Source organism: Gopherus evgoodei, chromosome 2, assembly GCF_007399415.2.
Source record: "Gopherus evgoodei ecotype Sinaloan lineage chromosome 2, rGopEvg1_v1.p, whole genome shotgun sequence".
Lineage (NCBI taxonomy): Eukaryota > Metazoa > Chordata > Testudines > Testudinidae > Gopherus > Gopherus evgoodei.
In genome coordinates, this window is record NC_044323.1 from 111,282,992 (window position 1) to 111,308,442 (window position 25,451).

At 39.3% G+C, this 25,451-nt stretch overlaps 1 protein-coding gene across 5 annotated transcripts in view; it reads right to left on the bottom strand.

The window, feature by feature from the left end:
- GALNT1 (polypeptide N-acetylgalactosaminyltransferase 1) overlaps window positions 1–25,451 on the bottom strand; it is a 210,025-nt gene that overhangs the window by 61,899 nt on the left and 122,675 nt on the right. For all 5 annotated transcript variants that reach the window (XM_030551488.1, XM_030551490.1, XM_030551491.1 and 2 more), the window contains 2 exons: window positions 18,322–18,488; window positions 473–680 (listed from right to left, as the gene is read on the bottom strand). In XM_030551488.1, coding sequence (XP_030407348.1) covers window positions 473–680; window positions 18,322–18,488 — 375 coding nt within the window. The remainder of the gene's footprint in view (window positions 1–472; window positions 681–18,321; window positions 18,489–25,451) is intronic.

A 25,451-nucleotide genomic window follows, 5' to 3' on the forward strand; every position in this document is an offset into this window, starting at 1 on the left:
TACGGTGGGTAGTCTGGACGTGGCCTCACAATGCTGCACCAGTGCAGCTGTGACACTGCATTGCTTAGTGAAGACAATACCTACACTGATGGGAGAGTTATACTAACACCAGGAGTTCGGTCAGTATAATTGTGTTGTTCAGGTGTGTGCATTTCCAAACACAAGTAATGCAGTCATACTGACGTAAGTTGTAGACCAAGGTTTAGTCAGGACATGTACAGACAAAATATTTCAATTTAAGTTTAAATTTAACAGCAAGTTTTGCTTTTTAAATGCTCCCCCATATTAGCATTTCATATGAACACTTGTTTAAATCACACATTTGTGAAATTCTGGGAAATTACAAAACTAATCCACTACTTCAAAGTAGGTTAACAATATGTTCAGCTGAAACTAAGTTAAAACTGCAGTAAAAAAAAGTGTTCCTCACTAACCTTTAAAAAAAGTAGAACATTAACAAATTAATAATTACCTGTCAACTTTGATTCGTGACAATAGAGGTTCAAGCCATCCTACTGTACATTCACAATGAGCATCTAAGAAGGTGATGACTTGGCCTTTTGAAGCAGCAGCCCCCTTCAACCTGGCTCTGATCAATCCAGAACGTTGCTCCATTCGAATCACATAAACTGGTACTTTTAACTTTTTCACATAGTTTTCTAGTGGTCTCTTCAAGAAGTCTGCAAAATATGACCAATTGATAAGAAATATGAGTTAAGGTAACATGGTAACGATATGACTAGCTCCAGTAGCGGTATAATGTAATTATACAATCTGTGATCCAGATTCATAAGCAAACTCAGAAATCTTGTTTCAGCAGACCTTCTAACTCATTAAGGGTACAAAGAAAAACAGAAGAAGAAAAGAGCAATCATATTGAAATCTACATGAGTGATCGATCCATCAGTGGGAAAGAAACCAAACTGTTCAGTAAAAGGGGAGTCCTGAAGCTCTCAGACCGCAAGCTGCAAAACCACAAGTCTCAGATGTTAACAATATAACGTGCCACATCACTTGGATGTTAAAATACTTTTAAAATGTCTCCTGCATATCTACAAAAGGACATTTAACACTTTTCTTTAAGTCTTCAATCTAAGGCTGCCCTTTCAAATATGCCTCCCACTAGCATATTAATACTTACCTCTGTACTTTGAATTTATATAGCTTCATGTACAAACCTGCATAGATTATTTGTGCTCTCAACCTTAGAGGTGGTTGTGTGCCTACCTGTGAATAGCATTTTGAAACAGTTATTTTTTTTAAATGGGCGGCTACCGTTTTACATATAATAATTTGGCTGTCAGCACTTATTAGTAAGGTTATACCACTGTTCTAAGATACTATAATGGAGACTACAGTTCTAGGACTTCCACTCCTTTAGGAGATTGAAATGATATGAAGCCTTACTTGCCCAGAAATGGCTGAGTATTCTCAGATGGCGGTATTGTAGTATTCTGAAAATAGATATGAAAGCTACAGGGAAAAGAGTGTCAGAATACCACAACAAGAAAACCTCCCAATACTTCAGCGAAAGATCATGTGAAACACTGAGCTATGAAACAAGGGACACAATTTCTTCCCCGTCGGTTTCACTGTTCCTTTTTCCTGCTCAATTTCCCTTATTCCCTTCTCTCACTGCATACCATGAAAGAGATGGGGAATGTTTTTGCAGCAGTAGACATATGTCATCTTCTCTGCAACCACGCAGGCTCAGACTACCTAGGTAGCTGCAGACTCAGTCTTTGAAGGACTAGATTTTTATTGGTAAATGTCAATTTCACCGCACACACACAAACCATTTAAAATTGTTTTCCATATATCAGCAGTTCTCAAAACTGTGGGCTGGGACCCCAAAGCTGGGAGCTGGGACCCCATTTTAAAGGAATCACTAGGGCTAGTGCTCAGATGGGTTATGCCCTGGGCCTCAGCCAAAGTACCACTGCCCAGGTCTCAGGCTTCGGCTTCAGCCCTGGGTGGCAGGGCACATGTTACAGGCCACCCCTGGAGATGAAGCCCTTTGGCTTCGGTCCCCACACCTGGAGCGGTGGGGCTGTCTATAGTCCCCCTTCTTGGGATCATGTAGTAATTTTTGTTGTCAGAAGCGGGTGGTGGTGCAATGAAGTTTGAGAACCCCTTGCATAGATAATTGAAATTTACAGATAAAGAAAAATGCTGCTTGAGAACTTACAGTTTGGATTTACAACTATTTACTTGGTATATTTTGATATGTGATGTTGACAACTGTCACTTTAACTGTTATAAAACTTAAAATCTCAGTGTCTACTGTCAGTGTTTGACCCTCCACTCTGTTGTGTTCTCCCCATAATTTCTCATAACTGTAAAAACTTAAGTAGTTAAAAATTGAAGAAATGCTTAAAAATAAATATTGACACTATCCATCAAAATTATGTAAAAAAATAGAATTCTGTCAAGCCTACTTATCTATGGTGGGAGATAGTCACCTCGCTACCAGAAAGTAATGAAGTAAGTAGCAGACTATGAGACAGTTTGATGGTATGGGTTCTGTGGTACTATAATTAAGGAAAATTTCCTCACATGCAGATTTAATACATGACTAATTTCATTTTTGCTTCCTTTAGAATTTCAGTTTCTGCCTAAGGTGTTCATATTAATTTATCACTTCAACTCCTCACAGCTAAAATAAAAGGCAAAATCATCTAAGCATAAATGAATATTTGAATTGTCGAACAACCAACTAGCTCTCCTTAAGTAAAGGAACTAACGCAATACACTAGCTCTAGCAGACTATCACTCATTTACGGAATTAAAATTATTATTTGTATTACAATAGCTGCCAAAGGACCAAATCACACATGGGTGAATAGTCTCTTACCCTAGAGCTAGTTTAGGATGTGTGGCAACCAGTGGGAGAACAAACCATTGAGGGAACAGGGAAGAAAGAATATGATTAACAGTGGTAGGAACACAATCACAAACTGGCTGTGTTCACAATTAGTAGATTTCAAGTCTATTGTATACGTATAAACAAGTAAATAAGCAATCTAATGTAATATATTCTATAGCTACATCAAGTGTCTGGAATAAAAGTGGAGTGTTTTACTACTTGTGTAGGAAAGTAAATCTACAAAAAGGAGCCACTATAAAATAAACTAGGTTGCACAACGTATGGGAAGTGTAATGTTGCACAAAATATGCCATGAACTCTTAGTGGCTGTCTTGCAAATCTCAAGAGGCAGAGCTGACCTGAGGGTGACTACCATTTGTTGCCACTGCTTTGACTGAATGAGCTCTAATTGATCCTCCAGTGACAATCTAGTGAAGGAAAAAAAGTAGAAGTGCATTTTGACAGATCTTGAAAGCTGCGTTATACCAAAAGAACTTATAAGCAGGATAGATTTTAAATAGATCTCTATCTTCTCCAGAGAAAATCAGAGAGACTTAATTTTTGCTAGAATGTTCTAAAAGGGACTGAATGAAAAAAAAGGATAACTTGAGTGGCACAAACCAACCAAGAATACATAATACTTCTCTGTAAAATATCTTACAAAAGGTATTTAGTTTGAGTATACAGCTCGGCTTACAAAATATTAATTCAGATTAAATAAGCCAAATTTATCACAACCAAATATACTCCTCTTGATTTAATTGCACCCTTCCAGACACATTAAACAAACAGAACTGTGGGTCAGGCTTATGGCAATGCTTCGCTCTGATCTTTGTAGAAGCCATGGTTTCAATTTCTGATCTTTCCCTCCTACACCAGCCACCTCATGAGAAAGAAGGAGAGTGTCATATTGATTAACGTGTTCTTCCTGTGGAAAATTCAGCAGTTGCTGTAACCTTTGAAAATAGCCTAACTATTTATAGCTAAATCAACTGTGGCAATGACGCTGATCAGAAGCGTGCAAGTGTAATACCAGGAGACTGGTAAGGCTCTACCAGAAACAAACAACATTTTTAAAAACAAAACAAGACAACCAGGACTGGCAAAGATCCAGTGTGAGCCATCTTGTTCTGCTTACAGTACAGTAAAAGGCATGTTCACACACTTCATGTAAAGATTAAAGAGCTACTATTTTTCAGAAAATAAATCTGATCAAAAATTCTATGAATTTTGAACGTCAGACAGGAAAAATGTTGATGGAATTTTACCTTAACCATTTAAATCAATTATAGAACCAGGTTGAAATTGTTCAAATTTTGAAATTTCAATGATATCTTGATTTTGAAATTTGGGGAAAAAATCACTAAAAACATTCATGTTTCACTCACATACATTACATCCTCATTTTTCAACCAACTCTAAAAAAGAGAGAAATGAGTCTTTCTTGGAAATTATCTAGCTAAGGGCAACAGTATTTTAAATGGAGGCCAGGGATACAAAGTTGGGACCTAATTTGCAAAAAGTGAAAACACTACTGTGAATATTTCCAGTTCCACCACCTTTAAGGCGACTGTTCATAGCAATAAACACTATGCTCAGTATTAAATGGATTGAGACCTTAGGTAGTACTGCAGGTCTACTCAGAAATAAAAGGAAAAAAGGGAAGTGTCTTGCCGCCTGACTCAAAACCTCCCTCCAGAGAAGTCAGGAAAAGAACCTAGGAATTCTGACTGCCAATGTTCTTCTGCAATTAGTTGTGTAAGTCACTGTTGATGTATTGTGTCACCCAATTTCTCTCTCGAGGGACTGCTTCATGTAGCAGTAGAGGGCTATTATCCTCTATATAGTAATAATGCCTTTTGCTCAGTTGACAATGGTCTGTGTTGGAGATCTAAAGCTTTTAGGTAGAAACCTGCTAATGATCCATGTATTATGGTAGGACTTGTTTTTTCAGTTTACTTAAACATAGGAAGTGATATTAAAACATTACATTAAAAGAATGGTAAGCTTGCAAAGTCAAGCATGCAAAGTTAGAAAAGGCCATAATTTAAGCTGCCACTACAACCTGAATTAGGCCCCCTTAGGCGTACGTGTTATGATGCAGTCTAATTACATATTCATATACTGTACTTTAAGAATAGGATTCCTGCTTCATTTAGGGCACTAGATGGATAGCAAATTAGTCAGAGGGTTGTAAGGATAGCAAGAATATTCATCTATGGTTAAGTTATTGGACTAGAAACCAGGAAAGCTGGGTCTACCCTGGCTCTGTCGCAGACTACCTCTTATGCAATAGGCAGCAAAATTCTATCATGATGCATAGAGGTCTGACTTGAGGCCTGACTGGCAATCTTAATTCTGGCATTTTCTAACTTGAGCACCTAATTTTGAAATCTTTACATTCTTGTACTGTAGTTTTTTGGTAAAGAATAAAAAAGAATGAAAATATATACATGATGGAATATTAAACTAACTGCAGTATGGCATCTAATGGATGCCATTGAATTAGGGTGACCAGACAACAAGTGTGAAAATCAGGACAGGGGGTGGGGGGTAATAGGAGCCAATATTTTAAAAAATGCCCCAAATATCGGGACTGTCCCTATAAAATTGGGACATCTGGTCACCCAACACTGAATTCAACATATTGATAGAAAGATTATATAGAAAGGATGTTATCTCTATATTTCTATTGGTTTTCAAGACTAATTTCTAGAGAAACCTATCTTTTGTATTTTTATTAAATTCTACAGAATTTTTCCTTAAAGTGCTCAACAGATTATAAAGAATACACTGTTTTTAAAAAGTGATCTATATGCATAAAGCGACAAATACATTTTTAGCTCAGTTGGTATGCATTCCAAGCAGCAGAGACTTATTTTTTTTGGTGACAGTTAACATTTCAGTAACAAATTTTTAAAAACCCAGATTTAGGGTAATGATAATTTACAATACGTTTTGGCTCATAATTTTTGGTTTGGTTGAATTTATTTTCCTGTTGGACTTAACTAAAAATGTATATGCACTTGGCACATCAAATTACAAAATTAGGTAAGTGTATGGTATTTCAACTTTTTACACAAAGTGGTTTAGCTGAACAGAGCATCTTCTGGAAATATCAAAATAGAAGGCTGAGGCAGAAAGAAAAATAAATTAAATCAAGTACAAAAACTGGAGTAGAGAAAACTTACATGCAAATCTTGCAGACAATTACTAAATCTGCAAATATTTGCATTCAAATTAAGGATAAATACTTTCTGAATGGAAAGATTAAAATTCATCCCACTCAAAGCTTCAGACAAGATATTCATATTATTTTCCATGAACCTGCAACAAAAAACTTGCACTACACTAAATAAACGGAAAAAAAAATATGCATATAAGAAATAGTTAAACTATTAAACATTCTTCGGGAAATTTCAAGTACTGCTGCCCCAAATTGAAATTAGCTTGAGATTATTAGTAGGGCTGTCGATTAATCGCAGTTAATTTGTGCAATTAACTCAAAAAATTGTCATCAATCACAGTTTTAATTGCACTTTCAAACCGTAGAATACCAGTTGAAATTTATTAAATATTTTTGGGTGTTTTTCTACATTTTTAAATATATTGATTTAAATTAGAACACAGAATACAAAGTGCTCCCTTTATATTATTTTTATTAGACATATTTGAATTGTAAAATAAAAAACCTTTTCAATTCATCTCATACAAGTACTGTAGTGTGATCTCTTTAGTGTGAAAGTGTAACTTACAAATGTAGATTTTTTTGCTTACCTACATGCACTCAAAAACAGAACAAAGTAAAACTTTAGAGCCTACAAGTCCACTCAGTCCTACTTCTTGTTCAGCCAATTGCAAAAACAAACAAGTTTGTTTACATTTACAGGAGATAATGCTGCCCTCTTCTTATTTACATCATCACCTGAAAGTGAGAACCGACATTCGCATGGCACTTTTATACCTGGTATTGCAAGGTATTTACGTGCCAGTATGCTAAACATCTGTATGCCCCTTCATGCTTCGGTCACCATTCCAGAGAACATGCTTCCATGCTGATGATGCTCGTTAAAAAAATGCATTAATTACTTATTGACTGAACTCTTTCTGGGAGAACTGTATGACTTCTGCTCTGTTTTACCTGCATTCTGCCATATATTTCATGTTATAGCAGTCTCGGATGATGACCCAGCACCTTATTCATTTTAAGAACACTTCCACTGCAGATTTGACATAACACAAAGAAGGTATCAGTGTGAGATTTCTAAAGATAGCTACAGCACTCAACCTAAAGTTTAAGAATCGGAAGTGCCTTCCAAAATCTGAGAGGGATGAGGTGTGGAGCATGCTTTCAAAATTCTTAAACGAGCAACACTCTGATGCGGAAACTACAGAATCTGAACCACCAAAAAGAAAATCAACCGTCTGCTGGTGGCATCTGACTCAGATGATAAAAATGAACATGTGTCAGTTTGGATCGTTATCAAGCAGAACATATCATCAGCATGGATGCATGATGTCTGGAATGGTGGTTGAAGCATAAAGGAACATATGAATCTTCAGCACATCTGGCACATAAATATGTTGTGACGCTGACTACAACAGTGCCATGTGAACATCCGTTCTCACTTTCAGGTGACATTGTAAGCAAGAAGAGAGCAGCATTATCTTCTGCAATTGTAAACAAACTTGTTTCAGCGATTAGCTGAACAAGAAGTAGGACTAAGCAGATTTGTAGGCTCTAAAGTTTTACATTTTGTTTTTGAGTACAGTTATTTTTTGTACCTAATTCCACATTTTTAAGTTCAACTTTCATGATAAAGAGATTGCACTACAGTGCTTCTATTATGTGAATTGAAAAATATTTTTGTTTTTTAAAGTGTAAATATTTGTAATAAAAATAAATATAAAGTGAGCACGGTACACTTTGTATTCTGTGTTGCAATTTAAATCAATACATTTGAAAATGCAGAAAACATCCAAAAATATTTAAATAGTATTCCATTATAGTTTAACAGTACAATTAATAGCATGATTAATCGCGATTAATTTTTTTAATTGCTTAACAGCCCTAATTGTTAGTTACCTATTGTATAAATATAAACTGCAATGATTAGGAAGACAGGTAATAGTTATGGGGGATTCTATCATTAGAAACATAGATAGCTGGATTTGCTATGACCAGAAGAACCGCATGGTTACTTGCCTTCCTGGTGCAAAGGTTGCAGATTCTCTCGAGACATCTAGATAGACTTGTGTGTAATGCTGGTGAGGAGCCGGTGGTTGTGGTACATGTAGGTGCCAATGACATAGGGAAGAATAGAAGAGAGGTCCTGGAGGCCAAATTTAGGCTGCTAGGTAAGAGATTGAAGTCCAGGACCTCCATGGTAGCATTCTCTGAAATGCTTCCACTTCCATGTCAGGGCCAGCTAGACAGGTAGAACTGCAGGGTCTCAATGTGTGGATGTGATAACGGTGTAGGGAGGAGGAGTTTAGATTTATTAGGAACTGGGTAAACGTTTAGGAACAGGGGAGCCTATACAGGAAGGATGGGCTCCACCTAAACCAAAATGGAACCAGATTGCTGGCACTTAAAATTAAAAACATTCTAGAGCAGTTTTTAAACTAAGGGCTAGGGGAAGACCGACAGGTGCAGAGGAGCACATAGAATATCAGGGTTGGAAGGGACCTCAGGAGGTCATCTAGTCCAGTCCCCTGCTCAAAGCAGGACCAATTCCCAACTAAATCATCCCAACCAAGGCTTTGTCAAGCCTGACCTTAAAAACTTCTAAGGAAGGAGATTCCCACCAACTCCCAAGGTAACCCATTCCAGTGCTTCACCGCTCTGAGTGAAAAAGTTTTTCCCAATATCCAACCTAAACCTCCCCCACTGCAACTTGAAACCATTACTCCTTGTTCTGTCATCTGCTACCACTGAGAACAGTCTAGATCCAGCTTCTTCGGAACCCTTTTCAGGTAGTTGAAAGCAGCTATCAAATACCCCCTCATTCTTCTCTTCTGCAGACTAAACAATCCCAGTTCCTTCAGCCTCTCCTCATAAGTCATGTGCTCCAGCCCCCTGAGCATTTTTGTTGCCCTCCGTTGGACTCTTTCCAATTTTTCCACATCCTTCTTGTACTGCGGGGCCCAAAACTGGACAGTACTCCAGATGAGGCCTCACCAATGTCGAACAGACGGGAATGATCACGGCCCTCGCTCTGCTGGCAATGCCCTTACTTATACAGCCCCAAATGCCGTTAGCCTTCTTGGCAAGAAGGGCACACTGTTGACTCATATCTAGCTTCTCGTCCACTGTAACCCCTAGGTCTTTTCCTGTACAACTGCTTCCTAGCCATTCGGTCCCTAGTCTAACAGTGAATGAGAGTCCTCCATCCTAAGTGCAGGACTCTGCACTTGTCCTTGTTGAACCTCATCAGGTTTCTTTTGGCCCAATCCTTGAATTTGTCTAGGTCCCTCTGCATCCTATCCCTGCCTCCAGCATATCTACCAGTCCTCCTAGTTTAGTGTCGGCTGCAAACTTGTCAAGAGTGCAGTCCACGCCATCCTCCAGATCATTAATGAAGATATTGAACAAAACCGGCCCCAGGACCAACCCTTGGGGGACTCCACTTGATACCGGCTGCCAACTAGACATGGAACCATTGATCACTACCCACTGAGCCCAATGATCTAGCCCCGGGGTCAGCAACTTTTCAGAAGTGGAAGACAGCTAACGAGATGCCAATTTTTTAAAAGGACTCTAGAGGCGATCCTGGCAATTACAGGCCAGTAACCCTGACTTCAGTACTGGGCAAACTGGTTGAAATTATAAAAACAGAATTGTCAGACACATAGATGAACATAATTTGTTGGGGAAGAGTTAACATGGTTTTTATAAAGGGAAATTGTGCCTCACCTATTTACTAGCATTCTTTGAGGGGGTCAACATGCATGAGGACAAGGTGGATACAGTGATACAGTGTACTTAGATTTTCAGAAAGTCTTTGACAAGATCCCTAATCAGAGGCTCTTAAGTAAAGTAAGCTGTCATGGGATAAAAGGGAAGGTCCTCTCATGAATTGGTACTGGTTAAAAGATAGAAGTAGTGTAGGAATAAATGGTCAGTTTTCAGAATGGAGAGGGGTAAAGAGTGGTAACCCTCTAGAAATCAGTACTGGAACCAGTCCTATTCACCTTATTCATAAATGATCTGGAAAAAGGAGTAAACAGTGATTTGCAGATGATATAAAATTTGCAGATGATACAAAAGTACTCAAGATAGTTAAGTCCCAGACAGACTGCGAAGAGCTACAAAAGAATCTCACAAAACTGGGTGACTGGGCAACAAAACGGCAGATGAAATTCAATGTTGATAAATGCAAAGTAATGCACATTGGAAAACATAATCCCAACTATACATATAACATGCTGGGGTCTTAAATTAGCTGTTACCACTCAAGAGAAATCTCGGACTCATTGTGGATAGTTCTCTGAAAACATCCACTTAATGTGTAGTAGCAGTCAAAAGTGTTGGGAATCATTAAGAAAGGGATAGATAATAAGACAGAAAATATATTGCCTCTGTATAAATCCACAGTACGCCCACAACTTGAATATTGTGTGCAGATGTGGTCACCCCATCTCAAAAAATATATACTGGAATTCAGAAAAGGGCAACAAAAATGATTAGGGGCATGAAACTGCTTCCGTCTGAGGAGAGATAAATAAGACTGGGACTTATCAGCTTGGAAGAGATGACTAAGGGGGGATATGATAGAGGTCTATAAAATCATGACTGGTGTGGAGAAAGTAAATAAGGAAGTGTTATTTACTCCTTCTCATAACACAATAACTAGGGGTCACCAAATGAAATTAATAGGCAGTGGGTTTAAAACAAACAAAAGGAACTATTTTTTCACACAACGCAAGGCAAACACATGGAATCCTTCCCAAAGCATGTTGTGAAAGCGAACACTATAAAACGGTTCACAAAAGAACTTATGAAGTTCAAGGAGAATAGGCCTATTAATGGCTATTAGCCAGGATGGGCAGGGACGGTGTTTCTAACCTCTGTTTGCCAGAAGCTGTGAATGGGCGTAAAGGCATGAATAACTTGATTACCTATTCTGTTCATTCCCTCTGGGGCACCTGGCATTGGCCACTGTTGGAAGATAGGATACTGGGCTAGATGGGACCTTTGGTCTGACCCAGTATGGTCATTCTTATGTAGTCATTTAAAAGTTGAAATAAATAGTTCAATAATTCTGTGCAATGGCCCTGCCACAGTGGCTCATAATAAATGGAAGTAAGACTGACATCTTTTTAAAGGTCTGAACAGTTTTTCTGTGTATATTTAGCTAGCTAGCGCGGTTTCACCTGGTTTCTTCTCTGATCCTTGCTAGCGCATTCCCTCTTGATGTGACCTGCAGTCATCCAGTGCTGACTTAGTTCATAGTACAGAGGGACTAATTAACTCAGGTGCAACGCTGACAGACTAGGTGTCAGCTCACACAAAGGTCCCCAAGTCTACACTCCAAATACATAGCTATGTGTTAGTATTGTTAAAATAGATATTAGAATTATAAGAATGTCTTTAGACTTTATGGAATGCTTGTAAATTGCTGCATGCATTAATCTCATTTATAACATCTGTATCTCATACTGTAAGATAATATTTGAGTATTTGCATTGTGGTTCTCTGTAACTGTATAAATCACCAGACAGGTGAGAGGCATTAATTAGTGTGAAATGCTGGTTTACAACAGAAAATGTTATGTCCCTGCCCATCACAGAAGGCCCATCAACACCAGATAGACTAGTGTGGAACATTAAAAAGGACAAAAAAGTCTGTTTACTCTCCCCTGCCCATGAAGATGAGTCATGCAAGTAAATTCCCTCCCATCAGCTGAGTCTGCAGCTTAGAGCGGAAGGAGGGACGTGTGTGGGAACTGTATCTTTATGCTGCTTGGACTCTGGGGGCAAGAATTACTAGCCATAAGCACTAGACCACAGTGCTTAGTCTGGGTTAGCCCTAAAGAACATATAGAGCTTGTTTGCTATAGAAGCTTCTATTACTTTTTGAAACTGAAGTTTGGAACTCATGTGTGTATATATGCTTACCTATTTTAACCCTGTAAATAATACTTGTTTCCTTTCCCTATATAATAAATCTTTAGATAGTTACATGGAATTGCCTACAATCCTGGTCATTGGTGTGAGATCTAAAGTGCAACTGACTGGGATAAGTAACTGGTCCTTTGGGACTAGGAGTAACCTGAATATTGCTGTGATCCTTGGTGTAAGGGACCATCTATCACAAAACCAGACTTACTTGGGTGATGAGACAGATCAGAGTACCCCAAGGGACTGTCTGACTCCATATTAAAGCTGTTACAGTGCTTGACGAGTGAACATTTGACAACTAGTTCGTGAAATCTAAATACAGAATCAACCAATTTGGGGGTTGTGCCCTGATTCTTAATAGTCTGCTCTGTGGTTGGTACTTGGATCACTGCAAGACAGCTTTTGGACCACTGCAGGACATCAGGATCCTCTTTTTAATTGGTTACTTGCTGGCAAAATGTTACATATAAAAAAAAAAGACATCAGTAGTCATATATATAAAATTAATAATGCTTCATAATTTTGTTCAGTAGCTAAAGATGCAAAAGTAACATGTTCCCCTAATGCTTCTCTTTCCAACGTAAACAAAGCTATGATATTATGCAAATTCACTTTGCTACGAGCAGAGACTGGCAGGCACACAACAGGCTCCAGGCAAGACTGACTGCTTACTCTATTCTAATTAAATTGTCTCATACTAGAATTTGAAATACACTACTTAGCTAGGACGAACATCTCCTTTTAAAAAAAGGCTTATTTCAATACAACAGAATACTTAACCAGCATGTGTAAAAACCTTTATGCTTTCAAATATTGTGTCTCATTGCCTTCACTAATTTAATATAATGTTTCCCATGAAATCAAACAGACCTGTTTGGATGGTGGAGGGGTGGCAAGAAAACTTCTCAACAGCTGACAAAAAGTGCAAGTGAAATATATTTTAGTGGTCTCAAATTATGAATACTGTATCACTTTAACCAGGGGTTCTCAAAGTTGGTTCACAGCTTCTTCAGGATAAGCCCCCGTGGGCCACAGGATACTTTTTGTTTACCTGAGTGTCCACACGTACGGCTGCTCACAGCTCCGAGTGGCCATGGTTCGCTGTTCCCAGCCAATGGGGGCTGTGGAGAGCGGCGCAGGCTAGGCCACCGCTTTCCACCGTTCTCAGCCAATGGGAGGCGCGGGAAGCGGTGGCCCAGCCTGCGCTGCTTTCCACAGTTCCCATTGGCTGAGAACGGCGAACCGTGGCCACTGGGGGCTGCGAGCCCCCACAAGGGACTTACCCTGAACAAGCCACGAACCAACTTTGGGAACCCCTGCTCTAGACCAAATTAGAAACTACTTTAGAAGTTTAAGCCTCAACATCTGAAACATAAGTTTCCTTTTGGTTACAAAGGGTACACAAGTGTTCTGCTTTTCATAACAAACAGAAAAATGCTGACTTCAAAAGAGTTTAGGCTTTTAAAGGAGTTTCTAATTTTAAAATGGGGTTGAATTACCCCCCTTCCATTAAAATTGAAAAGATATGACATTATCTAGAACAACAAAAGGGAAATAATACTCCTATATTAGTTTGCCACAGTGTTTACAAGTCATTCCTCACCATTTCCAGGCTACAATTAAAACTGGCTCTCTATGATTGACCTTTATCACTATTCCAAAATAGTGCCAGTTAAGATGTTTTTGAAAGATGAAATAGTGAATATCATTAAAGATGAAAATGCAAGCTTGTGTTAAATTTGTACATACATATTCTAATTAATTTGGAAAGTTTACCCCCTAAAATAATCTCTACTGTAATATATTCAAATTAGAATCCAGATTTGATCTGTTTTAAGGAACAACTATAAAAAGAAAAAAAAGGAGGAGGAGGAGGAGGAGGAAAGGGAGATTAATTGAGCTAAAGGTGTTGAAATTTTATCATCTGTCTGAGCTACTACACTGGTAATTTTTCAGAGATATCTCAAATACATACAATAATTTATGTGCAATTTAGACAATGCACTATTCAGCTAAAGTGGATGAAGAGCTAACTTGTACAGTAACTACAGCTCTTTGAGAAGTTTTGTCCCTAGGGATGCTCCACCACAGGATGCGTGCATGCCTGTGTGCTCCTGATTGGAGCTTTTAAGTCAGCAACTTCTATGATCCACACCTGTGATCTATTAATCCTCGTATTCCGGTGAGAGAGTATATAGGGAAGGATGGAACAGCCGCCACTCCAATTCCTTCTCAACTACAAAACCCAAGAAGGCTCTGCAGGAGAGGGGGAAAAAGGACAGAAGACAGAGCACATCCGTAAGGCACAATGCGATGGGACACAGGGCAAAACATCTGCAAAAATTCCAGTTATTGTATAAGTAATATCTCTTGAGTTTTTGTGTCTATGGGTACTCCACAACACAAGACTTCTAAGCAATGTAGAGGCAGGTGTTGAAGAGGCAGAGCTAACAGTTCTGAGGACAGCGTCAAAGGCTATGCCTGTCATGTACTATTCTTCCAATACATGCATTTTTTTCTGCAACTCTATATACATATTGCTTAATTTTTTCCTTACACTATCGTAATAGTTTAATACATATTTACGTGAAAAATCCAAGTCTTATACCTTACAGAGAATATATTTTATTAATTTAATCAGGAGCCAATTATGAAAAACTCTTTTCAACCATCACCCTCTCACACAATTCAGGAATCAAGGTAGTTAATTATAAAGTTAGTTTACCTGTGCCACAATTAGTCAAAAATGTTGACAGAACATTTTTTTTTAAATCAGAGAAAGTTATTTAGTCAAAACTGAAATGTCCCATGAGAACATGTTAATTTCAATGAAATGTTTTTTAAAAACTTTGTAAGAGCAGAATGTTCTGATTTTTAAGGACTTTTCATTTTGAAATTATACATATTTTAATGTATTTTTTCATTTTAGTTTTATGTTTAAATTTGTGTGCTTTCATTGTTAAAAACTAAGAATTACAAAATGTGACAAATGAAGAAGAAAAGTGTATGTGAAGGACATGGAATTACTATGTAATTTAAGAATACAGTAATATAATGATGTTATGAACACTGTATGTGACTCGGTCACTAAGGGCAAGTTATTGGGTATTTTGTTATAAAAGTTTCCTATATGAATGCATTGGTCTAGCTTGATAAGGGCTGTAGGAAGAACCAACAGAAAGACAATGGCTCCAGATAAGAAAATCCCAGCACACACTTGAAAGACAATTGGCAAAGCCATCAGCTTCAAGGACTTTACAGCCTATCTACAAGGATCTTTTGCCAGGCTGGAAAATTCAAGATCAAAAAGACTTAGCTTTTAAATGGGGCTCTCCCTGCTGCATGGGGGAGAAATGGTTTTATGACTTATGGGAAAGACTGTGCCAGCCAGACTGTAGTGATCTTGGGAGAAGGAAGGGGTCTACAGGAAACGTAGACCATTCCACAGGATAGCCATGAGGAAGGTGGTTAGTTATCTGGTAAAATCAGATGCCTGTTTTAAGAACTGTTCTTATCTTAAATGCTTTTGTTCTAAATAAATAATACTTTGTTTTAAGGATGCTGTTGTCACTGCTTACCACTATTATTGCTGGAGGAAGGAATAGACTTACAGGTACTGGACATAAATCAGATCCTGTTGAGGCAATCTAGGTTGATAGAGCTGCAACCCAATACCTGGTCTGAGAATTGTATCATTCCATCCCAGGAGAGGCAACTGCAAGAAAACTGAGACCTGAAAGGGAGGGTGGCATCTGAAGGGGCCAGGAGGGCGGAGAGGTACAGTTAACCTGGGCACCATGACATTAGTTCCAAATGTCTAAAGTAGTGGAGGGCAATCTATGGCCTGCATGCAACCATCAGGGTAAGCTAACTGCAGACCGCGAGACATTTTGCAGACATTGACCGTCGACAGGAACAGCCTCCCACAGCTCATAGTGGCCGCGGTTCACCATCATCGGCCAATAGGAGCTACGGGAAGTGGCGGGCCGACTGCCGCTTCCTGCAGCTCCCATTGGTTGGGAGTGGCAAACCGCAGCCACTATGAGCTGTGGGGACTGTGCCTGCGGATGGTCGTCTGCAAAATGTCTCGCGGCCCGCAAATCAGCTTACCCTGATGGGTTGCAGGTTGCGCACGACTGGTATAAATGATTTTGATTGTGTGTTTCTTGGAAAGTTTGAGGTTCCAATTACCTTGGAACTTCTTGTACTAGTACATTCTCTAATATAGGATTGGGTTTCAACTTGAAATAGGCTCTGCTGCACATTCTGCTTGGTACAGAGAAAGCTTCATCAGTAAACAAGAAAGCCAATATTTAAGTACACCACTGACTATATTTGCATCCTAGTTAGACTGCAACAGTAGGAAAAACAAATTCATGGCTAGCAGAGAGGAGTTTCCCTTGACTAGAAAACATTTTAAAAAGTAGTTCTGATCAAGCAAGTTTTTCTGCAGGAATATAGTGAAATTTGCTTTTGTGCATGATTGTTCTCTCTTCATTTGTCCTATGTTATTTCTCAGTTTAATACTTTAATTCCCAGACGTCCATATTGTTCCATGCAATGGCAGAGAGTCATACTGAATCTCTAGACCATAACCACTATTCAGACTACTTCACTGCCTTTTTGCTTCATTTTTATGCATGCTTTCCTTCAGTTCAGCTAATATTCTGACTCTGAGATTAGATTCAGTGGCTCTAAGGATGGCCTTCAAAAGTTCACGTTGATGTCCTCTCTAGCTATTCACCTGCTTAATGTGTTATCCTTTGCATTCACTATCCTCTACCTAATGAGCAATCTCTGGCATTGCTGCAACATCCCCAAGTTATGGAAATAATCTTCATTGGTTATACAAATGAAGATAACAGATGACAAGACAATCAAACAACTAGTTAATAGATATTACACACACACACGGCTTCTCTCACTTTTCATATGCATAAAGACACTTAATATTGGAGAAAATCCTCCACTAGATGGAGGTTTTTCATTTTAGGTTTATAGTTAGTATTTTGTTTTATATTCATCAATTACAATACCAATCACCAATTCTTAAGGATACAATTGTGTCATTATGGTCACCGTCACATAACTACGAATTTTGCCATTTATATAGACCCTGCTGCCACACATTATCAGTATGTTAGTTTGCTTTGACCTAGTCCTGTTTCAAAACAGAACTATGTCAAAGCTAACAAACTGTTAATGAATGGTAGCAAGGTCCTCAAGGTCACTGTGACCACAGCATGAAATCTTTTTTTTTCCAACAGTGACTGATATAAATTATGCATAGCTTTATCACGACAAAACTATATCATTCAATTAAACTATATTTGATATGTTAGTATTTAATATTGATATTTAAAAATTAAATCAGAATTTTAAAGACACAAACTAAATAGAAATATTGAAGTCAAAATCTAAATGAAACTTTTCAATTTTTCTGCAATGCTTTTGCTGAGCCAAAACTGAATTTTGGAAATTGAAATGTTCTGATTTGTAATGTCAATTTTATTTTATTTTTTTTGAAATATCACATTTGTTTATGGAATGAAAATGTCAAGTTTCAAACTAGCTCTAACCTGTGCACACATGTGTTTATATCTGAGTTATTTAGGTTTTTAGGGGAGAAAGCTGTCTGGTGTTCATTTGATCAGGTGATGAATATAAAAATCTTACATGTTCTAAGACAGTGGTTCCCAAACTTTTTTCCCCCAAGAATCCCGTTAGCATCTGATTAAATGACCCAGACCCCTTTTGTTTCTGGTTCTACTGGAATGTAAACAGCAGCAGGCTCCTGCCAGCATGACCTCTCAGGCATGATGCATCATGCTATGTGGAATAAAATGGCGTCCTTAATGTGGCAAAGTGCCAGAATGTCATTCCAGTGTGTCCTGGCCCTGCTTCCAGGGACAGATCCCAGCATAACCCATGGTGGACCTCCATGATCCAGGGACCTTTCTACGGGAACCACTACTGGAGAGGTTTGTGAATGCCCTAGACAGCAAAGTGTACTACAGATTGCACAGAATTTGAAATCAAGTCTAGTGCCCCCACCTTTCAAAAAAAAAAAAAAAAGATACCCAGAACTGCTATGCCCTTTATAATGTTAATACTAGAGTGCAATGGGTGGATAGGTGGGTTTTTACTGTATATTCAGTGTGGAATGTTCCAGATACAAACAAATGTGGGCATTGGTTTCATTACTATGATTTTTCAAATATTCCCAAAATTACTTGTCCTTGCTAAACCAATGTCAAGTCTGAATTTCTTAAAGCAGTAAGTCATGAAGCCATGTAGACAGCATCTGAAAATCAGCAAAACAACACTATTACCTCTTTCACTGGCATCATCTACAAGTACAATTTCTTCCAGCAAGTGTCGTGGCGACCGATTTATCACACTATGGACAGTTCGTAAAAGTGTACTCCAAGCCTCATTGTGAAACACAATGACAACACTTGTTGTAGGAAGGTTGTCTGGATACACCTTTGTTTTACACCTATGGACAGAAAGGTAAATCAAAGAGGTTCATTGATAAATCAACAGTTTTTATAACAATTTTCAAATACAATTTCTGGGTTATAACATTAAAAATACTCCAATAGTAGGATTTAAAATGTGAAAAATGAAAAGATCAAGAGTTTGGAGATTTAAAATAGCAAATAGATATATTTGCACCATAACATCTCTCTCTGTGTTCCAGTTTTGTGGCTCTTTTTAACATACACTGGTGTAAAGGGTTAAGAAAAGCGTTTTTCACTATATTATGTTAAATTGTTCAAACCTACAGTAGAGAGGCAAGGAAAGGATGGAGGACTGAACGGCTCAATGGATTAAGTAATGGAATGGCAAATTTTTCATTTCCAGTGCAAGTCTTGCTCCCTGCTGTGGTCAGCAGTGACCAGATGTTACCATTTGATGGCTGTTCAGCCATGTGCAGTGCATAAATTTAGTTGGTGAGAATAGGATAAAGAAGTGGCAGCCTTGTTAACACCATAGGCAAACCCACAAGATGTGCACTGAAATTATTGTCTCATTTCTTGTACGTCCTTGTATATCTTGTACGTCCCTGTATATATTGATCCTCCTTGTGAATAAGGAGGATCAATCTTCCAAGGATGTTACCGCTAATAACATTAAATTAGATCTATACTCGCTTTAAGAAAAAAAACTTAGTTAAGCAAAAGCTATACAGACTGGGAAGTGAACAGCTTTACAACAGAAAAAAAATCAGATAAATTGAAAGTATATTTGCAAAAAAGTAATTTGTTTGGAATACTGTATGTCTGGAAGAAAGAAAATAATTTAATATAGCTAGCATTATATATTTAGCATTATCCTACTCTAGTAGTTCTTGACATTTGGGGGAAAATGTAATATTTAAAAATACCCTATAAAATTCATGTAAGTTAATTCTGTAGTGAACTTTATTGTAGCTTTTTTAAATAAAGCAAAATTATGTTCATAAACTTTTCAGTAGCAAAAGGTTGCAAGTCACATCTGATGTCCCCACTCTAGGATACAAAAATGTTTTTTTTCCAGTTTTGCATATATTGGACATGCTATAAAAACTAGTTTACAGGCAAAAAAAATGATGTATTTTAATTATTTTTACCTGACTGAAAGTAGGCTAAAGAAATTTTCATATTTGATGTTTTGAAATTTGTATGCAAGACTATAACGTCTCCAAGAGCACAACATACCTTAAAAAGCAAATGGCTAGCCTACAGACTGGATCACTATTTTTCAGCAAGCAATCCCTCACAGAATCAGGTAGAGAAATCAATATACTACACACAATTTCAAAAGAAAATGTTGGAAGGCTTTAAAGCGAAATTCTACTTTAAAAGTGACTACGAATACTTAGCACTTTTTTTTAACTCATATATATTCAGAATCAATGCAAACTATTGTAATATAAGATTATAGTACTGTCAACTTTAGAGAATCAACAAAGCAATGTAGAAATATGAAATCAAAATCAGAAGAGGACAAGGAATATACGTTATTCCTTCCAACAGCCTTCAGGGAACTGTGAGGAGCATTCAGCACGTTTCCTCCAAATTTAAGGACGGGGCAAGCATTACTGGCCAGTGTAAAAGGATAAGGCAATGGGTCTGCATCCTCCTCCCACCCTCATTCAATTTTCAGAAGATAGGATCGCTAAAGGCACTAGTCAAAACTAGTTCTCATACTCTGAGCATAAGTACTACATTTGTGCCTGAACTTTGAGTGGGAGTGAGGTGGTTCCTCCAACTGAGAGCAGAACCCACAAAGTCTTGGGGCATACAAGCTCCAACATGCCTTACTGATGGTGAGCTGAGCCTAAAGAGCATCCTTGTCTGACACCCCCACCCCACCAAAAAAAATGTAGCCCAAAGGTCATCCAAGCCATGCCAATAAGTAGCTTCTATGGAAGGATGTCTTATTTTGGCATTTCAAACAGATGGCACTTAGAAGAATAGCCATTTGTTTTCCAATTCAAGCCCTGCATACCCAATCTTGTGTATGGGACAGGTACAATCTGGCTTTATAATACATTTCTCTGTAACATTAAGCCTGAACAAAGTTATCTGCCACGCAGGAATGAATGTCACAAAATCTCTGGAAAACATTATAGTCATATGATGAAATGGTTATTTACCTTATTGAGATTCTTTGAGATATGCTTTCTATATGTATATGTCAAGGATGGTACTCATGAACCAGTGCACTCAATTTTGGATTTTTTTGGACCAGGAGTGCCTATTGGGGATTGTCCCTTACCTTGAATATCCTTGTGCTCCCAACAAAGGCATAATGGGCAGGGCAACCCCAACAATCCTTTAGTTCCTTCACCAATACAAAATCCAGCTGTTATAAGACATTCTATTAGTGGGAAAGGACAACAGCTTGTGGACAGCACATCTCAAAGAACCAAAGTTAGTATTCTTCTTTGAGTGCTTGTTCACACATACGCCACTGATGGAGGGACTCAGCGATCAAACTTGATAGAGGTGGGTGCTGGGAGTCTAAATGACTATAAAATAGCCCTCCCAAAATGAGCATCACACTGTGATGTTCAATGGAATAAAGTGTGTAAAACCCAAGTTCTGAACTCCAAGTGGCTGCCCTACATACATCTGTTACAAACATATTCCTCAAAGACGCAACTGTGGTATTTTGGGCCTTGGAGTGAGCTGAGTGTCTTTCTGGAAAGGCTACTTAAGCTAAATATTAGCAAAGTCTACTACAACTAGTAATCCAATTAGTCTTCAGGTGGAAACATGTTAACCTTTCATTCTTTCTTCATCAAATACAAATGATCTAGGAAATACCCTAACAGCCTAATCCCATTAAGACTGACAGGGCCCTACGCAGATCTAACTGTTTTTCATTATGATTATGTAGCGCTGGCAGAGTTCTACATTTAATACGGGTATTTTGACTTCTGATGAGCAACTTCCCTCTAACACTGACAATCATCCAGTATCCATACTATAAATTGAATCTGGATCTTATAAATATTAGAACCAGATGCAAAATTCAGCCTTCCTTCTGGGATAGCTGAGACAGCTGAACAGGCAGTTGGATCAGGGGCTGAAATGAGAGGCTCATCGGGTCTGAAAACCAAGACTGCCTTTGCCTAGGTTGGAGCCAGCATTATTTTTGCCGAGTCTTGTTTGATCATTTTGAATACCCTTGGGATTAGGGGAACTGGATTATAAATGCATGTGTAAGGCTGTAAGAAAATCATGGGCTGTGATTTTGTTGAGGAAACTACAAACTGTTGCAACTAAGTGGCATTGCAACTTGGCACATGGAGTCATAATACCACAAATTTGGCAGAGCCACCTCTCTGTCATGGCTTGGTGGGGGCAATGGCAGATGCAGAGGATGGGACTAGTTTCTCCAAAGCATTCACCCCCTCACTGCCCCAGCTCCATATTGAGCAGCACTGCCTGCACTCAGGCCCTTCTGGTGCTTGCCTTGCACTTTGCCCAGGTGAAATTCTACCTGCACCTGGTAGTGTGGGTCAGGGACGCCAAGCAGGAGTGTCTCCTACCCAATTTCAAGGACTTTGCTTTTCACAGCCATCCTTCTGCACTGAGGGACAAGCTGGGGGAGGTCCCAGTGAATGGTGCTGGGTGGGCATTTGGGCTTGTCTCTCCTGCAAGATATAGGGCTGGGAAAGCTTCTAGAGATCTCTGATCTGGGTCTGGCTCTAGGGTGTAAGAGTTTGGGCTCTCACACCACACACTGGGCATGGAGGAGTAGGGGAAGATACTACTCATTTAGTCAGTAACGAAACAAGCGTTCAGGTCTTGGGGCTTTGACTTCAACTTTCAAACAAACAACAACAAAGTCAACTTTCTTACAGCCTTATACATGAAAGCTGATGACCAGGGATCAGGAATGCCCCTGCTATGGACCTGTGATCCTGATCCCCTGCTGAAGAAGACTTGATACTTTCTGTTGTTCAATGTTGATAATATATATGGAGTGACCACAATAAATATTTCTTGAATGACAATGTCCTTTATCAATAAATCATGATTGCTTGTAAACTGTCCGCTGAGGCAATCAAGCAGAACATTCTGAAGACCTGGTAAGCAGACAGCCACTAGATTTAAGTTGTGACCAATACACTTGTTCCACAGCCATACTCCTCTTTATTAGTAAAACATTGCTATTTGTTAATATATGGACAGAGGAGCCTTTAAGAACTGGAAAAAATGGAGCACAAGCATGGTAAGTTGCACTCTGCTCCAGAATGTGTGTGTGTGTAATTGGGCCTCTTCGAAAGATCAGAGACCTTGAACCTATGTGGCCCAGGTAAACCCCCATCTCATGTTGGAGGCATCTGTTGTGAGAGTTTTGAATGGTGGGCATAGAGAAAAAGGAACTTCTCTGGAAGATTTATTGAGATACTTCCACCAATGTACATGAAAACTTCCAGGGGGACCTGCACTCTCTTGTCTAGGTGATGTCTGATGGGCTGATACACTTACTTCAATCATCTTGTATGCAGCAAAGGTGAAGTCTAGCATGCTGACTTATGTAGGTGCAGGACACTATGTGACCTAGAAGCCTGAGGCAAGTTCTCAGCAATGTGTTTATGATGTGTCTGCTGTTGATGATTAAATCCACTATGCCACTGATTCTCTCCTGCGGGAGGTAGGTCCTTGCTGCTGTTGTATCCCAGTAAAGTATTTTTTAAATAGACAACATAAGAATGTTAGCGGGAGTGGGAAAGAATCCGTTGATTATCCTTCATGTGGGAACGAATGATACGGCTAGTTACTCGCTGGACTGTATCAAGGAGGACTATGCCAGACTGGGGAAGAGGCTCAAAGACATCGAGGCTCAGGTGATCTTCAGTGGGATTCTGCCAGTTCCTAGAGCAGGGCGACGAAGGAGTGACAAGATTATGGCGATCAACAGATGGCTTAGGGAGTGGTGTTATAAGGAGGGCTTTGGGATGTACGGTCACTGGGAAGCGTTTACGGATAGACAACTGTTCGCTCAGGATGGACTTCATCTAAGCAAGGAGGAAAATAGAATTCTAGGATGGAGGCTCGCCGACCTCATCAAGAGAGCTTTAAACTAGGAAGTTGGGGGAGATGGTTGGGAGATGTTCGGGAGATCTCCACGCCGGAATATAACCTGGAGAGGAAAGTAAACAAACTGAGAGGGGATACCCTTGCGGTCCCAAGATTTGATCCAAGGAGGAATAGAAGTGGAGTAGAAACCAGAGTAACGGGTGATGCTGGTGGTAAAAGGTCTCTGCACGACGGGGGAAAGAATGTCACTGACACCAAACGCCGAAAATTAAAAGGTCTGTACACTAATGCGAGGAGCCTAGGTAACAAGATGGAGGAACTGGAGTTACTGGTGCAGGAAGTGAAACCGGATATTATAGGGATAACTGAAACCTGGTGGAATAGTACTCATGACTGGAGCACGGTTATTGAAGGCTATGTGCTGTTTAGAAAAGACAGGAAGAAAGGCAAAGGTGGTGGAGTAGCCTTGTACATCAATGATGAAATTAGCTGTAGCGAAATAAGAAGCGATGGAATGGATAAGACAGAGTCTGTCTGGGCAAAAATCACACTGGGTAAAAAAGCAACTAGAGCTTCCCCTGAGATAGTGCTTGGCGTGTGCTACAGACCGCCAGGATCTGATTGGGATATGGATAGAGACCTCTTTAATGTCTTTAATGAAGTAAACACAAAGGGGAAATGTGTGATTATGGGGGACTTCAACTTCCCGGATATAGACTGGAGGACGAGTACTTGCAAGAATAATGGGGTCAGATTTTTCTGGATGTGATAGCGGATGGATTTCTTCATCAAGTAGTTGAAGTACCTACGAGAGGAGATGCCATTTTAGATTTGGTGTTGGTGAGCAGTGAGGACCTCGAAGAAATGATGGTAGGGGACAACCTTGGTTCGAGTGATCATGAGCTGATCCAGTTCAAACTAGATGGAAGGATAAACAAATGTAGATCTGGGATTAGGGTTTTTGACTTCTCGAGGGCTAATTTTAAAGAGTTAAGGAAATTAGTTAGGGAAGTGGATTGGAGGGAGGAATTAATGGATTTAAATGCGGAGGAGGCCTGGAATTACTTTAAGTCACAGCTGCGGAGACTGTCGGAAGCCTGCATCCCCAGAAAGGGGAAAAAAACCATGGGCAGGAGTTGTAGGCCAAACTGGATGAGCAAGCAACTCAGAGAGTGGATTAGACAAAAGCAGAAAGCTTACAGGGAGTGGAAGAAAGGCAGGATCAGTAAGGAAAGCTACCTTGGTGAGGTCAGAACATGTAGGGATAAAGTGAGGAAGGCTAAAAGCCGCATTGAACTGGACCTTGCAAAGGGTATCAAAACCAATAGTAAAAGGTTCTACAGCCACATAAATAAGAAGAAAACAAAGAAAGAAGAAGTGGGGCCGCTATACACTGAGGATGGAATGGAGGTTAAGGATAACCTAGGCATGGCCCAACATCTAAACAAGTACTTAGCTTCAGTTTTTAATAAGACTAGTGAGGAACCTTGCAATGATGGAGGGATGATAAACGGGAATGTGGATATGGAAGTGGATATTACGGCAACTGAGGTAGAGGCCGTACTTGAACAGCTCGATGGGACGAAGTCGGAGGGCCCGGACAATCTCCATCCGAGGATATTAAAGGAACTGGCGCGTGAAATTGCGAGCCCGTTAGCGAGAATTTTTAAGCAATCGATAAACTCGGGGGTTGTGCCGTATGACTGGAGGATTGCTAATGTAGTTCCTATTTTTAAGAAAGGGAATAAAAGTGATCCGGGTAATTATAGGCCTGTTAGCTTGATGTCCGTAGTATGCAAGGTCTTGGAAAAAATTTTAAGGGAGAGAGTAGTTAAGGACATAGAGGTCAATGGTAATTGGGACGAATTGCAACACGGATTTAGTAAAGGTAGATCGTGTCAAACCAATCTGATCTCCTT